Below are 16175 nucleotides of genomic sequence, written 5' to 3' on the forward strand. Positions count from 1 at the left end.
AAAACCTCACTTATTGCAGCTGCTGTCTCAGTCCCCTGCTAAATGTTTGACAGAGATTTCTAATGTGGGAGTAGCAGGCTTCATCCTTGGAGGCTTTCAAACTGACAACATCAGCGTACGATGTGTAGCCTTTAATGTTTTTCACAGCATATTAGAAGAGGAAGTCTCACGGAATCCAAGGCAGTGATAGTATGCAGTAGTGGGGTTAGCACATGCACAGAAAGGAGGGCCACAGGAGACAGTGACACATAATTGAGGCACACAAGGATTAGTGGCATAGAAGGAAGCAAGAGAGGAGACTGATTATCTTTAGTGTTCTATGAGACTTGTGCATTGTCTCAATGACTCAGAAAGTAAGTTGTGACTCATTGTGTATCTCCCCTATGAGTTGATACCTGACAGCCTGCCCTGTCTAGCAGTCACCTCCTGTAGAGGTCCAGCTCTCTTCAGCTCCAATTTCCAACTCTCAACATTCACATCTTCTAGTGCCCCTCCACCTCCCTTCACCTCTCTCGGAATGTCCTGATTCACTATCGTAGAAATGTTGAAAATAGCAGCTGTAGTTGACAATTGAGCCCTTCGTGCCTGCTGCACAATTCAATCTGATCATGGCTTATCATCCGACTCAGTACCTTGTACCGCTTTCTCTCTGTATCCTTTGATCCCTTTTGTCTAATCTACCTCCTTCTTGAAAACATTCAATATTTTGACCTCAATAACTTTCTGGAGCAGAGAATTCCACAGGCTCACAATTCACCGGTGAAGACATTTCTCCTTATCCCTGTCTGAAATGGCCTACTCTGTAACTTAGACTATGATTTCTGGTTCTGGACACCACAGTCAGTGGAGATATTCTTCCTGAGGTTACTTTGTCTAGTCCTTTTAGAATTGTATCGGTTTTCCTTGACCTTCCCCCTCTGCTGCTTCAAGAAAATAACCAACATAATTGAAGACTCTTCCCACAGAAAAAGATCCATTTATCCCAACTCTGCTTTTTGTTGGTTAGTCCATTCTCTATCCAAAGTAAAATATGACCTTGCATCTCATGTGATCTCACCTTGCATATCAACCTTCTCTGTGGCACCTTATCAAATACCTTCTGAAAGTCCTGATATATTACATCTACATTATCCACTTCACTTAGTCACGGAGTCATAGAGATGTACAGTACGGAAACTGACCCTTCCGTCCAACTTGTCCATGCTGACCAGATATCCCAACCCAATCTCGTCCCACCTGCCAGCACCCGGTCCATATCCCTCCAAACCCTTCCTATTCATATACCCATCCAAACGCCTTTTAAATGTTGTAATTGTACTAGCCACTTCCTCTGGCAGCTCGTTCCATACATGTACCACCCTCTACATGAAAATGTTGCCCTTTAGGTCTCTTTTATATCTTTCCCCTCCCACCCTAAAACTATGCCCTCTAGTCTGGACTCCCCCACCCAAAGGAAAATACTTCATCTATTTATGCCCCTCATGATTTTATAAATCTCTATAAAGTCACCCCTCAACCTCTGACGCTCCAGGAGAAACAGCCCCAGCCTATTCAACCTCTCTCCATAGCTCAAATTCTCCAACCCTGGCAACATCCTTGTAAATCTTTTCTGAACCCTTTCAAGTTTCACAACATCTTTCCGAAAGGAAGGAGACCAGAATTGCACGCAATATTCCAACAGTGGCCTAACCAATGTCCTGTACAGCCGCAACATGACCTCCCAACTCCTGTACTCAAGAACTCTGACCAATAAAGCATACCAAACGCCTTCTTCACTATCCTATCTACCTGCGACTCCACTTTCAAGGATCCATGAACCTGTACTCCAAGGTCTCTTTGTTCAGCAGCACTCCCTAAGACCTTACCATTAAGTGTATAAGTCCTGCCAGGAGTTTCTTTTCCAAAATGCAGCACCTCACATTTATCTGAATTAAACTCCATCTGCCACTTCTCAGTCCATTGGCCCATCTGATCAAGATTCCGTTGTCATCTGAGGTAACCCTCTTCACTGTCCACTATACCTCCAATTTTGGTGTCATCTGCAAACTTACTAACTGTACCTCTTATGCTCACATTAACATCATTTATATAAATGATGAAATGTAGTGGACCCAGCACCGACCCTTGTGGCACTCCACTAGGCACATCCCTACTTGTTACATCGTTGAAGACCTCTATCTAATTAATCAAACATGATTTACCCTTCATAAAACCATGATGACCTCTGATGGTTACATTTTGACTTTCCAAATGCCCTGTTATTACTTCCTTAATAATGGAGTCTAACTGAGAGACATTAAATATTTAAAGAAATATAAATTAGATTACATTACAGTGTGGAAACAGGCCCTTCGGCCCAACAAGTCCACACCGACCCGCCGAAGTGTAACCCACCCATACCCCTACATTTACCCCTTACCTAACACTACAGGCAATTTAGCATAGCCAATTCACCTGGCCTGCACATCTTTGGACTGTGGGAGGAAACCCACGCAGACACGGGGAGAATGTGCAAACTCCACACAGTCAGTCGACTGAGGCGGGAATTGAACCCGGGTCTCTGGCGCTGTGAGGCACCCTATAAAATAGGGTGTATAATTCTAAATAGGTTTCAGGAGCAGAGGGACCTGGAAGTACACGTACACAGATCATCGAAGTGTCAGGACAGGTGAAGAGAGCAGTCAATAAATCATTGTGTTCTCAACTTCATTACTAGGGATATAGAGTACAAGAGCATGGAGATGATATTGAACTTGTGCAAGACACTTGTCAAACCTCAGGTACAGGATTGTGTACAGTTGTGGGTGCCACATTATAGCAAAGATGCGAAAATATTCAAGAGAATGCAGAAGCGATTTACAAGCATGGTTCTAGGAATGCAACACTTCAGTTATGAGAACAGATTGAAGACTGATCAATCTGGGATCGTTATCCCTGGAGAGAATCAACTAGGCAAAAGTGCAAATGCTGGAGTGTGGGGTGCTGGAAAAGCACAGAAGGTCAGGCAGAGGATACAGAATTAGCTGTCTACAAATGTGGTGGAGGCAGATTCATTTGAAGCTTTCAGACAGCATTGGATGATTATATGTATAGAAATAGTGTGGATGAATATGGGGAAAGGTAGGAGATTGATACAGGTAACAGAACAGGTTCAGATGCAATGGGGCGAAAGGTCTCCTTCTGTACTGTAACATTTGTGGTTCAATCTGTGCAGTGTGTTGCTGAATATTTGTCAAGGAGTTTTATTAAAGCAAACACTACACCTTTTGTGACCAATTGGAAGAGTTTTATTAAAGAGTGATCTGATTGGCTTTGTGATCAATATTATCATTTACAAGATCATTTCTTCATTCAATTTATAATACAATTGTTTCTCATTAAACTGTGGTGGGGTAGTGCTGAGAGTCTACAGCCTCAGGCATTCAGTTCCTGGCCCAACAACTTTAATCCACGTTCATGGACGAATTCATCTAGAGTTAGGGACTTGAGCACAACAACTGCTGTTTGACACTCCAGTATAAGACTGAGGGCTCGAGGAGATTAGCAGCAGGGAGGGATGAAGATTTCCTGGGAAGAGTGGGTTATTCCACAAGATTTATTCATGTCAGAACAGTGTCTAAACAATCAAACTTTCCTCAGTGAATGAAAACAGAATAGTCTATCAGCAGTATATTAAAGACAATCCCTTACGATGTCCATTTCAGCTCATACCAGGGACTTTAACATGTTTCACATTGTCACATACTTGCACTTAAAGCGTGCTTCCAACCTGTATCAGGACAGTTATTGAAACATTCCTTCACAACAGACAATTTTGAGTATATCTCGGGCAAGGGAGAAGGGCATGGAGGGGTCTGGCCAATACTCACCTTAACCCTATTCAACATTACAAGGAATACCTGTGTTTTTTTTTGGATGGTAGAGTTAAACATAGTAAAAAAAGATACAATAAAACAATGGATTGTTGCAATTTTGAACATAAAAATGTTTATCCACAATGTGGCCCTTGTCCAGCAGTGATAGACACCTTGCTGTGTAGGTTTGAGTCCCTGTGACAGACTTTTAATCAGTTCTTTGAACAAAGATTAGTTGTGTGTGATCAGCAGTACTCAGCACAGTAACAATTTGTTGACTAGCTCCTGGCCAGTGGCTATAGCTTTGTGCTTGGAGAGTACAGCTGGAACATTTAGTCTATGGAGGAAAAAAAAATCTTTCTTGCCCTCTGTTCTGAGAGTACAGAGGTAAAAGGACATTGCAAATTCCCTTTGTGAAAGGAAAAGGGGCAGTGACAATCTGTGTGTCCACAACCTCATGTCATCATCGAAGAGTCGAAAGAAAATATCGAATGAGTGCCTGTAATCCAAATTGGTGCCAGAACTGTGCTTCAGTGATATTTTGTGTCTTCCATCTTTATTATTTGTATTTTATCCTATCACTTTGTGCATCTGTTTGTGTGTCTATGGGAATTGTGCAAAGGGGTAACATTTAAGTTATAGGGAGGTGTATTTAGTCATTCATGTTTCTTTTCTGCCTTCAGTTAAAAAAAAATTGATTTGCAATGAATAGCGGTTTTCTTCTTTTGGATTGAGATCTGATGAGTTCTTTGAACCTGCATTTGTCAGTCAGGTAAGTTGGGAACTTTGAAGGGTTCAGTTGAGCGTATTCACATCTATGATGACTCTGGGATAGTGCTGCTTGATTCCAATCTTTTGCATCTTCTGGTTTATCAAGAGCACTATTCCATATAAAGTGCAGGGCCATGTAGCCGACGCACACCTGGTCGTCCTCCGCTTCTGTTTAAACAACCACACACAGAAAACAGGTGTCTACACAGGAAGAAGCTGTCACAGAAGTTTTATCACAAATCACATACACAATGGATGGGCCTCTCCCCTGGTACTGCAGATGGCTGTTTAAATCTACCTAGGCTTTGTCTCACACCTCACAGTTGACTAGTTTCTCCCCTGGGTGAATGTGTTGGTACATGCAGAGGTTTGTTGAATACAAGAAAGATTTGTAACATTTCTCACATTCCGTTCTTCAAAGTGTGAATCATCTGCTATATCAGGAGGTTCAATGATGTCCCAAACATTTTGTTGAAATATCACACCTGAAGACTTTATCTCCAGTGTGGACCAACACTCCAGTGAAGGACTTCCAGGCTCAATAATCATGTGAAGGCTTTGTCATATACCGCTCATTCAAAGGACTTCTCCCTTCATGAATTCTTTGGTGTCTCACAAAAGCATAGGAGTCAGTAAAAGCCTAATTAGAAATCTCACGTCTGAATGGTTTCTCCCCTGTATGTAAACGCTGGTGTCTCCTAAGGTTTGACGACTGTGAGAATGATTTCTTGCACACGACACACATGAATGGTTTGTCCCCTGTATGAACACGTCGATGTGCACGAAGGGTCGACAAGTCCGAGAATGATTTGTCACATACTTCGCATGTGAATGGTTTCTCCCCTGTGTGAGTGCGGCGGTGTACACGGAGAGTTGATGAGTCAGTGAATGATTTGTCACACACTTCACACCTGAATGGTTTCTCCCCTGTGTGAATGCGTTGATGGACGCGGAGAGTTGACGAGACAGAGAATGATTTGTTACACACGTCACACGTGAATGGTTGGTCCCCTGTGTGAATGCGTTGGTGGTTGAGGAGCGCTGATGATCGTGAGAACAATTTGTCACACAACTTGCACATAAATGGCTTGTCCCCTGTGTGAATGCGTTGGTGGTCAAGGAGACATGACGACTTCGAGAATGATTTGTCACAAACATCACATGTGAATGGTTTCTCCCCTGTGTGCATGGACTGGTGGAGTCGGAGGTTCGATAATTGCGAGAATGATTTGTCACACACTTTGCATATGAATGGTTTCTCCCCTGTATGGATGCGTTGGTGGATGCGGAGGTGCGATGGTTGTGAGAATGATTTGTCACAAACTTTGCAAGCAAATGGTTTCTCCCCAGTGTGAATGCGTAGGTGCAAGCGGAGGTGTGATGACTGTGAGAATGATTTTTCACACGACTTGCACTTGAATGGTTTCTCCCCAGTGTGAATGCGCCGGTGATTCACAAGAGTCAACGAGTGTGTGAAGGCTTGGTCACATATGTCACACCTGAAAGGTTTCTCCCCTGTGTGGATCCTCTGGTGTGTCTTCAGATCAGAAGAGTAGATGAAAGATTTGTCACAAACCTGACAGCTGAAGGGTTTCTCCCCTGTGTGAATGCGTTGATGATTCAGGAGGGTCGTAGATGTTGCAAAAGCTTTATCACAAACTTCACATTTAAACGGTTTCTCTCCTGTATGAACATATCGGTGATTGCGAAGATGTGATGACCGAGAGAATGATTTATTGCACACTCCACAAATGAATGGCTTCTCCCTACTATGGATATTTTGGTGTTTCGTGAGCATCGATGACTGCATGAAACCCTGGTCACACATTTCACACGAATGTTTTTTCCACCAGGTGGCTGTTTAGTGATGCAACTTTTGTGCTAGATCTTGTGAGCCTGTGGAATCCTCCTTACACACCTCACACATGAACAGTTTCCACCTTGTCAGAATGAGTTCATGAGGCTCAGAGAATGACTGGGGCCACTTCCTCCTCTTCCCGGCCTCACTCTGATCGATCACCCACAGCTGAAGAATCAGAAAGGCTGGTTTTGATTAAAGGCTCCACATCACTGACCAGTTTCAGATCTGATGATATGTCAGAGCTCCTCTGATCTGACCGATTTCCAGATGATAGTTTCGCTGCTCAACCTTCTCTGTGTTGAGCAATGCTGTGAAGGAATTGGATGTCTTTCCACAGCTGAGCAGTTGTTCCTTGGGTGATGGTCAGGATCTGTCTGTGGTGTATGTCCTCTCTGTATTCTCTGCACTGTAGTACAGTGCAATCCTTCTGTAAAACAGGAAGAGAAACATGATTTCCTCCAAGCCCCTCTCCTCCTGAGCTGAAGGGTCCAACTCCTTGGTGTTTTTTTGAATATAATTTCAGAGGATCTAACTGCCTAGCATTTATTGCCCATCTTTAACTGCCCATGAGAAGCCTTCTTGAACTGCTTCAGTTCATCTGGTGTAGATTGATTGCCAGTAACAGTGACAGAACAGTGAAGTCGTCTCAAGTCAGGTTAGTGCATAGTTTGGAAGGAAATTTGCAGAGATGATGTTCCCATGTATCTGATGCTCTTGTCCTTTCAATGATAAAGGTTGCAGGTTTAGAAGGTGCTGTCGGAAGGGCTGTGAATTGTTGCTCTGCTATGGTGAGGTGGTTATGTGGGATGGGGGCAGGGAAGCTTTCAAAGAGGAGGACAGTGAAATTCAGGGGAGGGGGCATGGAGAGCAAGAGTAAGGTCATGTGTGAGGAGAAGTAGAGTCGGTCCTGGGGTGTTTGTGATATAGAGCCAAGGTATGGGTGAGGAGTGAGATGGTATGGGTAGGATCATAGTTGGGCAGGTCTCTCCTCCTCCCTTGCCTGGTGACCAGGATTTGAGACCTGGCCACTCCGTAGCTTTGCTTCTTAACCAGACAGCAAGTTTGTTGTGCTGGCTAGAAGTTTTGAAATGTCATTTTTAATAATTATTCATGGAAATGATCAGTTTAATGGATTGGAATTGTTTTTCCCCAGCCTCCAACTACTTCCCACCCCCTGAAATACAGGTTCACATTCATGGCAAACCTTCAAACCTTGCCTTTCTAAAGTTTGCATACTCCTCCCAACTAAGTGAAAAATTGTAATAAGGCCCACCTAGCGAGGAGGTTGGCCAAGCTGATATTTTAATATTTATTCATGGCATGTGGGCACCTCAGGCTAGGCCAGCATTTATTGCACATCCCTAATTGCCCTGAGGGCAGTTAAAAGCCAACCACATTGCTCTGGGTCTGGAATTACATGTAAACCAGACCATTGAAGGATGACAGATTCCCTTCCCAAGAACCAAATGAATTTTTGCAAAAATCAACAATGGTTTTATGATGATCAATGAATTCTTAATTCCAAATTCTTTTATTGAATTGAAATTACACCATCTGCCATGGTGGGATTCAAACCAAAGTCTCCAGAACATTAGCTGAATTTATGCATTAATAGTCTAGCGATAATACCATTAGGCCACTGCCTCCGCTTATAACTGAGAGCGTTATACACTGCTGCAAGTGTGCCTCACTGGTGGAGTGAATGTTGAAGGTGGTGGATGGGGTGCCAATGAAGTGGGCAGGTTTGTCCTGAACAGTGTCAAGTTTCCTAAGTGTTTTCAGAGTTGCAGTCATCCAGTAATGCAGAAAGTATTCCATCACATTTCTGACTTGTACCTTATAGATGGTGGACAAGCTCTGGGGACTCGGGTTATCTTCTCACCACAGGATTCCTAGCTGCTGACCTGCTCTTGTGTCACTGTACTTAAATGGAAAAACCAGTTAAGGTGTTTTGTGTGTGTTTGTGTGTGTGTGTGTGTGTGTGTGTGTGTGTGTGTGTGTGTGTATGTACACACATATGTATGAATATATGATGGGGGGGCGGGGGGATGGTAAGTGGTGAGCGAAGGGAGACGCAGACAGTGCTGATCACCAAGACCCAGGAAAAGATTGCCTCCATTCTATAAATAATTTATCAATCAAATTTATGGATACAAACCAGCTCCAAACAGACACAGAACTCAACAATAGGAAATCAGTGAAAATCCTGTGGTGAAGCCTCATCTGGAATACTGTGTCCAGTGCTGGTCGCCCAGTTGTAGGAAGGATATTATTAAGCTGGAAGGGGTTCAGAAGAGACTTACCAGGATGTTACTGGATATGGAAAGCTTGGCTTACACAGAAAGGCTGGATAGGCTGAGTCTCTTCACTGGAGCATAGGAGATTGAGAGGCAACCTGACAGAAGTTGATAAAAATAATGAGAGGTATACACAAAGTTAATTTTCCCTAAGATGGGGGATTTCAAGGAAAGGGAGCACATTATTAAGGTGCGAGGAGACTGATTTAAAAAGATGAGGTGTAAATTTTTTAGAGAAAGGGTGGTTCATATAAAGTCATAGAGATGGACAGCATGGAAGCAGACCCTTTGGTCCAACCTGTCCATGCCGACCAGATATCCCAACCCAATCGAGTCCCACTGACAGCACCTGGCCCATATCCCTCCAAATTCTTCCTATTCATATACCCATCCAAATGCCTCTTAAATGTTGCAATTGTACCAGCTTCCACTACTTCTTCTGAGAGCGCATTCCATACCCACACCACCCTCTGTGTGAAAATGTTGCCCCTGAGACCTCTTTTATATCTTTCCCTCTCACCCTAAACCTATGCCCTGTAGTTCTGGACACCCCAGCCCAGGGAAAAGACTTTGCCTATTTGCCCTATCCATGCCCCTCATAATTTTGTAAACCTCTATAAGGTCACCTGTCAACCTCCGACGCTCCAGGGAAAACAGTCCCAGCCTGTTCAGCCTCTCCCTGTAGCTCAAATTCTCCAACTCTGGCAACATCCTGGTAAATCTTTTCTGGACCCTTTCAAGTTTCACAACATCTTTCTGATAGGAAAGAGACCAGAACTGCACACAATATTCCAACAGTGGCATAACCAATGTCCTGTACAGCTGCAACATGACCTCCCAACTCCTGTACCCAATACTCTGACCAATAAAGGAGAGCATACCAAATGCCTTCTTTACTATCCTATCTACCTGTGACTCCACTTTCAAGGAGCTATGAACCTGCACTCCAAGGTCTCTTTGTTCAGCAACACTCCCTAGGATCTTACCATTAAGTGTATAAGTCCTGCTAAGATTTGCTTTCCCAAAATGCAGCACCTCGCATTTATCTGAATTAAACTCCATCTGCCGCTTCTCAGCCCATTGGCCCATCTGGTCCAGATCCTGTTGTAATCTGAGGTAACCCTCTTCGCTGTCCACTACACCTCCAATTTTGGTGTCATCTACGAACGTACTAACTGTATCTCTTATGCTCGCATCCAAATCATGTAAATGACAAAAGTAAAGGACCCAGCATTGATCCTTGTGGCACTCCACTGGTCACAGGCCTCCAGTCTGAAAAACAACCCTCCACCACCACCCTGTCTTCTATCTTTGAGCCAGTTCTGTGTCCAAATGGCTAGTTCTCCCTGTATTCCGTGATATCTAACCTTGCTAATCAGTGTCCCATGGGGAGAAGTCCATATAGATCACACCTACCGCTCTGCCCACATCAATCCTCTTTGTTACTTCTTCAAAAAAAAATCAATCAAGTTTGTGAGACATCATTTCCCACACACAAAATCATGTTGACTATCCCTAATCAGTCCTTGCCTTTCCAAATCCATGTACATCCTGTCCCTCAGGATTCCCTCCAACAACTTGCCCACCAATTACGTCAGGCTTACTGGTCTATAGTTCCCTGGCTTGTCCTTACCACCCTGCGTAAACAGTGGCACCACGTTAGCCAACCTCCAGTCTTCCGGCACCTCACCTGTGAACATCGATGATACAAATATCTCAGCAAGAGGCCCAGCAATCACTTCCCTAGCTTCCCACAGAATTCTAGGGTACACCTGATCAGGTTCTGGGGATTTATCCACTTTAATGCATTTCAAGATATCTAACATTTACTCCTCTGTAATCTGGACATGTTGCAAGATGTCCCCATCTATTTCCCGTCTATATCTTCCATATCCTTTTCCACAGTAAATACTGATGCAAAATATTCATTTAGTACCCCCCCCACCATTTTTTGTGGCTCCACACATTCGATGCTGATCTTTGAGGGGCCCTATTCTCTCCCTAGTTACCCTTTTGTCCTTCATGTATTTGTAAAAACTCTTTGGATTCTCCTTAATTCTATTTGCCAAAATTATCCCATGTCCCCTTTTTGCCCTCCTGATTTCCCTCTTAAGTATACTCCTACTTCCTATACACTGTTCTAAGGATTCACTCGATATATCCTGTCTATACCTTTCATCTGCTTCCTTCTTTTTCTAAAACAAACCCTCAATTTCTTTAGTCATCCAGCATTCTCTATACCTACCAGCCTTTCCTTTCACCCTGACAGGAATATACTTTCTTTGGATTCTCATCATCTCATTTCTGAGGGTTTCCCATTTTCCAGCAGTCCCTTTACCTGCGAACCCTTTATCTGACCAATAAACCCTTTACCTGGATTACTAAGAAGGAAATACGCAGAGAAAAAATGAGGTACGAAGGTAAACGGGCCAAAAATATAAAGGAGGATAGTAAAAGTTTTTTTATTATGTGAAAGGCAAAAAAATGGTTAAGACTAAAATTGGGCCCTTGCAGACAGAAACAGGGGAATATATTACAGGGAACAAAGAAATAGCAGAAGAATTGAATTGATACTTCAGATCTGTGTTCACTGGGGAAGACAAGCAATATCCCTGAGGTAACAGTAGCTGAAGGACCTGAACTGAAGGGAATTTATATTTGCCAGGAATTGGTGTTGGAGAGACTGTTAGGTCTGAAGGTTGATAAGTCCCTGGGGCCTGATGGTCTACATCCCAGGGTACTGAAGGAGGTGGCTTGAGAAATCGTGGATGCATTGGTGATTATTTTCCAGAGTTCGATAGATTCGGGATCAGTTCCTGCGGATTGGAGGGTGGCTAATGTTGTACCACTTTTTAAGAAAGGTGGGAAGAGAGAAAGCAGGAAATTATAGACAAGTTAGTCTGACCTTAGTGATGGAAAGATGCTGGAGTCTATTATAAAGGATGAAATTATGACACATCTGGATAGCAGTAACAGGATAGGTCACAGTCAGCATGGACTTATGAAGGGGAAATCATGCTTGACTAATCTTCTGGAATTTTTTGAGGATGTAACTATGAAGATGGACGAGGGAGATCCAGTAGATGTAGTGTACCTGGACTTTCAGAAAGCTTTTGATAGGAGGTTTCTGAGCAAAATTAGGGCGCATGATATTGGGGGCAAAGTACTAACTTGGATTGAAAGTTGGTTGGCTGATAGGAAACAAAGTAGTGATAAACAGCTCCATTTCGGAATGGTAGGCAGTGACCAGTGGGGTACCGCAGGGATCCGTGCTGGGACCGCAGCTTTTTACAATATATATTAATGATATAGAAGATGGTATTAATAGTAACATTAGCAAATTTGCTGATGATACAAAGCTGGGTGGCAGGGTGAAATGTGAAGAGGATGTTAGGAGATTACAGGGTGACCTGGGCTGGTTAGGTGAGTGGTCAGATGCACGGCAGATGCAGTTTAATGTGGATAAATGTATGGTTATCCACTTTGGTGGCAAGAACAGGAAGGCAGATTACTACCAAATGGAATCAATTTAGGTAAAGGGAAGTACAAAGAGATCTGGGTGTTCTTGTACACCAGTCAATGAAGGTAAGCATGCAGGTACAGCAGGTAGTGAAGAAGGCTAATAGCATGCTAGCCTTCATAACAAGAGGGATTGAGTATAGAAGCAAAGAGGTTCTTTTGCAGCTGTATAGGGCCCTGGTGAGACCACACCTGGAGTACCGTGTGCAGTTCTGGTCTCCAAATTTGAGGCAAGACTTTCTGGCTATTGAGGGAGTGCAGCGTAGGTTCAGGAGGTCAATTCCTGGAATGGCAGGACTACCTTACACTGAAAGACTGGAGCGACTGGGCTTGTATACCCTTGAGTTTAGAAGACCCGGGGGGGGGGGGGGGGGGGGGGATCTGAATGAGACATATAAAGATTATTAAAGGACTGGACACTCTGGAGGCAGGAAACATGTTTCCGCTGATGAGCGAGTGCCGAACCAGAGGACACAGCTTAAAAATACAGGGTAGACCATTTAGGACAGAGATGAGGAGAAACTTCTTCACCTAGAGAGTGGTGGCTGTGTGGAATGCTCTGCCCCAGAGGACAGTGGAAGCTCAGTCTCTGGATTCATTTAAGAAAGAGTTGGATAGAGCTCTCAAGGATAGTGGAATCAAGGGTTATGGAGATAAGGCAGGAACAGAATACTGATTAAGGATGATCAGCCATGATCATATTGAATGGTGGTGCAGGCTCGAAGGGCAGAATGGCCTACTCCTGCACCTATTGTCTAACATCTGCCCCCAATCAGCTTTCAAAAGTTCTTGCCTAATACCTTCAAAATTGACTTTTCTCCAATTGAGAACTTCAATGTTTAAATCTGGTCTATCCTTTTCCATCATTATTTTAAATCTAATAGAATTATGGTCGCGAGCCCCAAAATGCTGTCCCACTGACACCTCAGTCACCTGCCCTGCCCTATTTCCCAAGAGTAAGTCAGGTTTTGCACATCCACATACTGAATCAGAAAATTTTCTTGTACACACTTAAATTCCTCTCCATCTAAACCCTTAACACTATGGCAGTCCCAGTCAATGTTCAGAAAGTTAAAATCTCCATAACTACCCTATTTCTCTTACAGATAATGGAGATCTCCTTACAAGTTTATTTCTCAATTTGCCTCTGACTATTGCGGGGTCTATAATACAATCCCAATCAGGTTATCATCCGTTTCTTACTTCTCAGTTCCACCCAAATAACTTCCCTGGATGTATTTCCAGGAATATCTTCTTTCAGCACAGCTGTAATGCTATCCCTTATCAAAAATGCCACTCTCCCCTCCCCTCTTGCTCCCTTTCCCTTTCTATAGCATTTGTATCCTGGAGCATTAAGCTGCAGTCCTGTCCATCCTTGAGCCATGTTTCTGTAATTGCTATGATATCCCAGTCCCATGTTCCTACCTATGCCCTGAGTTCATCTGCCTTCCCTGTTAGGCCCCTTGCATTGAAATAAATGCAATTTATTAGCCCTACTTTGTCCCTGCCTGTCATGACTGACTCCCTTATATTCTCAACTGTACCAGTCTCCGATTGATCTCTTTCCTCACTATCTCCCTTGGTCTTCTCCACCTTCCCTCCCCACCGTCTCCCTACCTTATTTGTTTAAATCCTCCTGAGCAGCTCTAGCAAATTTCCCTGCCAGTATTAGTCCCCATCCAATTTAGGGTGCAATCTGTCCTTCCTGTACAGGTCACTTCTATCCCAAAAGAGATTCCAATGATCCAAAAATGTGAATCCTTCCCCCATATACCAGCTCCTCAGCCATACATTCATCTGCTCTATCCTCCTCTTCCTGCCCTCACTAGCTCGTAGCACTGGGAGTAATCCAGATATTACTACTCTCAAGGACCTCCTTTTTAAATTTCTGCCTAACTCTTTGTAATCTCCCTTCAGAATCTTAACCTTTTCCCTTCCGATGTCATTGGTTCCAATATGGACAATGACCTCTTGCTGGCCCCTCTCCCCCATGAGAACATTCTGCACCCTCTCTGAGACATCCTTGATCCTGACACCAGGGAAACAACTCACCATTCTTCACCGCTGGCCACAGAAACATCTGTCTGTACCTCGAACTAGAGAATCCCCTAACACAATTGATCTCTTGGAACCCAACGTACACCTCATTGCATTCATGCCAGTCTCAATACCAGAAACTTGGCTAATCATGCTACATTCCCCTGAGAATCCATCACCCCCTACATTTTCCAAAACAGCACACCTTTTTGAAATGGGCATATACACGAAAGACTCCTGCACTAGCTGCCTACCTCGCTTACCTTTCTTGGAGTTAACCCATCTATGTGACTGTATCTGACACTTTTCCCCCCTTCCTATAACTGCCATCCATCACATACTGTTGCTGTTGCAAATTCCTCATTGCTTCTAACTGTCTCTCCAACTGATCCACTTGATCTGATAAGTTTCGCAGTCAACAGCATTTATGGCAGATATAATCTGGAGTAACCCTCAAACTCCCAAATCTGACAAGAAGCGCATATCACTCTAGTAAAGGCCATGTTTGCTCCTTCACAATCTACAGACCCAGAAAATAACACCGTCTTATTCCTCTACAAACACTACCCAGGTTAAATTAATAGCTATGGCTTATATTTTAAGCTTAAATCAAGAGACATATCTCCAAAAACATATAATCAAGAAAGAACCTATACTACTCCCTACTGCAGATTCTCTGTAGGCCACACTTAAAACAACGATTAACTTATCTGATTCTGTGCTGTGAACTTCACCTAACAGTTCCTGCAAGATCATTTGTGAATTTCACTGTTTGATAATTTTCCCAGATGCACTGCAATGCCCAGCGATACACGAATTCAAACATCAAAGGCAGTAACTGTGCGGTTTCTCTTTCTCTTTCTCTCTCTCTCTCTCTCTCCTGCAATGACCTCACCATGTGCTTCCTTTGTCCGTTCTTCTTCCTTTTAAAAACTGCTGTTGTTTTGACTTTTTTCTTCCAAAAGATCCAAATCAGTGCAACAGCACATAAAACAGTAATTGCTGCTCCTGGAATTCGATGAAATCACCTCCAGCACCTAAAATACCTCAAGAAAGGAAGAGCAGTTACAGCCAGAAATTTTTCTCGTCCTCCATCTTGGATTACCCAGAGGGTCGGTGCCATATGTGGTATGAACTTCCTGAGGAAGTGGTCAATGTGGGTAAAATTACAACGTTTAAAAAGACATTTGGGTAGGTACGTGAATTGGAAAGATTTGGAGGGATATGGGTCAGCAGCAACGAGTTTAGTTTAGTTTGGAATTATGTTCGGCATAGACTGGTTGGACCGAAGGGTCTATTTCCATTCTGTATAACTTTATGACGCTGCACCTCCCAGATAATGACACCTCGCCTTCTCATATTCAGGAATGAGCCATCAGCAAAACTCAGCCTGGAAATCAGAGGGAAATGTTTCCAATAAACACACTCAATTTCCCACACACAGCTCCAGTCAAACAGTTCAGCACAAAGCACCGAGTAAACAGCTCTCTCAGCTGGATCTTCTCACACAGCATATGGGACATTTCCACCCCTGATTACCCACAGGATAGTCAGACTGCCTGAAGATTGGTGTGGATATTATGGGATACAATTTGTATAAAAGCTGCTCCTTCACTCACCATCTCCTCACTTGGTTTTCAGTCCCTATAGGAAGTGAACCAGCTCTGGAAGAGGAAACAATGGGCAGAGTGGGTGGGCTTTTTGATTGACGTCTCTCACAGCCAATCCGAATATTTCTGGTGGTGATGACTTAAAACTCACTCTCTATAAGGATATTCAAGGCAGAAACCCACATCACATGAAAAAAAATACCGCATGTTAACTTGAAGGAGTTGC

At 43.4% G+C, this 16175-nt stretch overlaps 1 protein-coding gene across 6 annotated transcripts; it reads right to left on the reverse strand.

Moving 5' to 3' along the window:
• Positions 1 to 3280: 3280 nt before the first annotated feature.
• Positions 3281 to 16008, reverse strand: LOC140455637 (uncharacterized). 6 transcript variants are annotated; one of them, XM_072550601.1, is made up of 3 exons: positions 15959 to 16003; positions 8790 to 8881; positions 3281 to 6913 (listed from the first exon to the last, which is right to left on the reverse strand). In XM_072550601.1, the coding sequence occupies exon 3, from the start codon at positions 6451 to 6453 to the stop codon at positions 5266 to 5268; it is 1188 nt and encodes a 395-aa protein (XP_072406702.1). In that variant the 5' UTR covers positions 6454 to 6913; positions 8790 to 8881; positions 15959 to 16003; the 3' UTR covers positions 3281 to 5265. The 6 variants fall into 6 exon arrangements, with proteins under 6 accessions (XP_072406702.1, XP_072406704.1, XP_072406703.1 ...); XM_072550603.1 differs by lacking the exon at positions 15959 to 16003 and adding an exon at positions 15386 to 15738; XM_072550602.1 differs by lacking the exon at positions 15959 to 16003 and adding an exon at positions 15235 to 15379.
• Between the last annotated feature and the right edge of the window lie 167 nt (positions 16009 to 16175).

This window comes from Chiloscyllium punctatum, chromosome 30, assembly GCF_047496795.1.
Source record: "Chiloscyllium punctatum isolate Juve2018m chromosome 30, sChiPun1.3, whole genome shotgun sequence".
Lineage (NCBI taxonomy): Eukaryota > Metazoa > Chordata > Chondrichthyes > Orectolobiformes > Hemiscylliidae > Chiloscyllium > Chiloscyllium punctatum.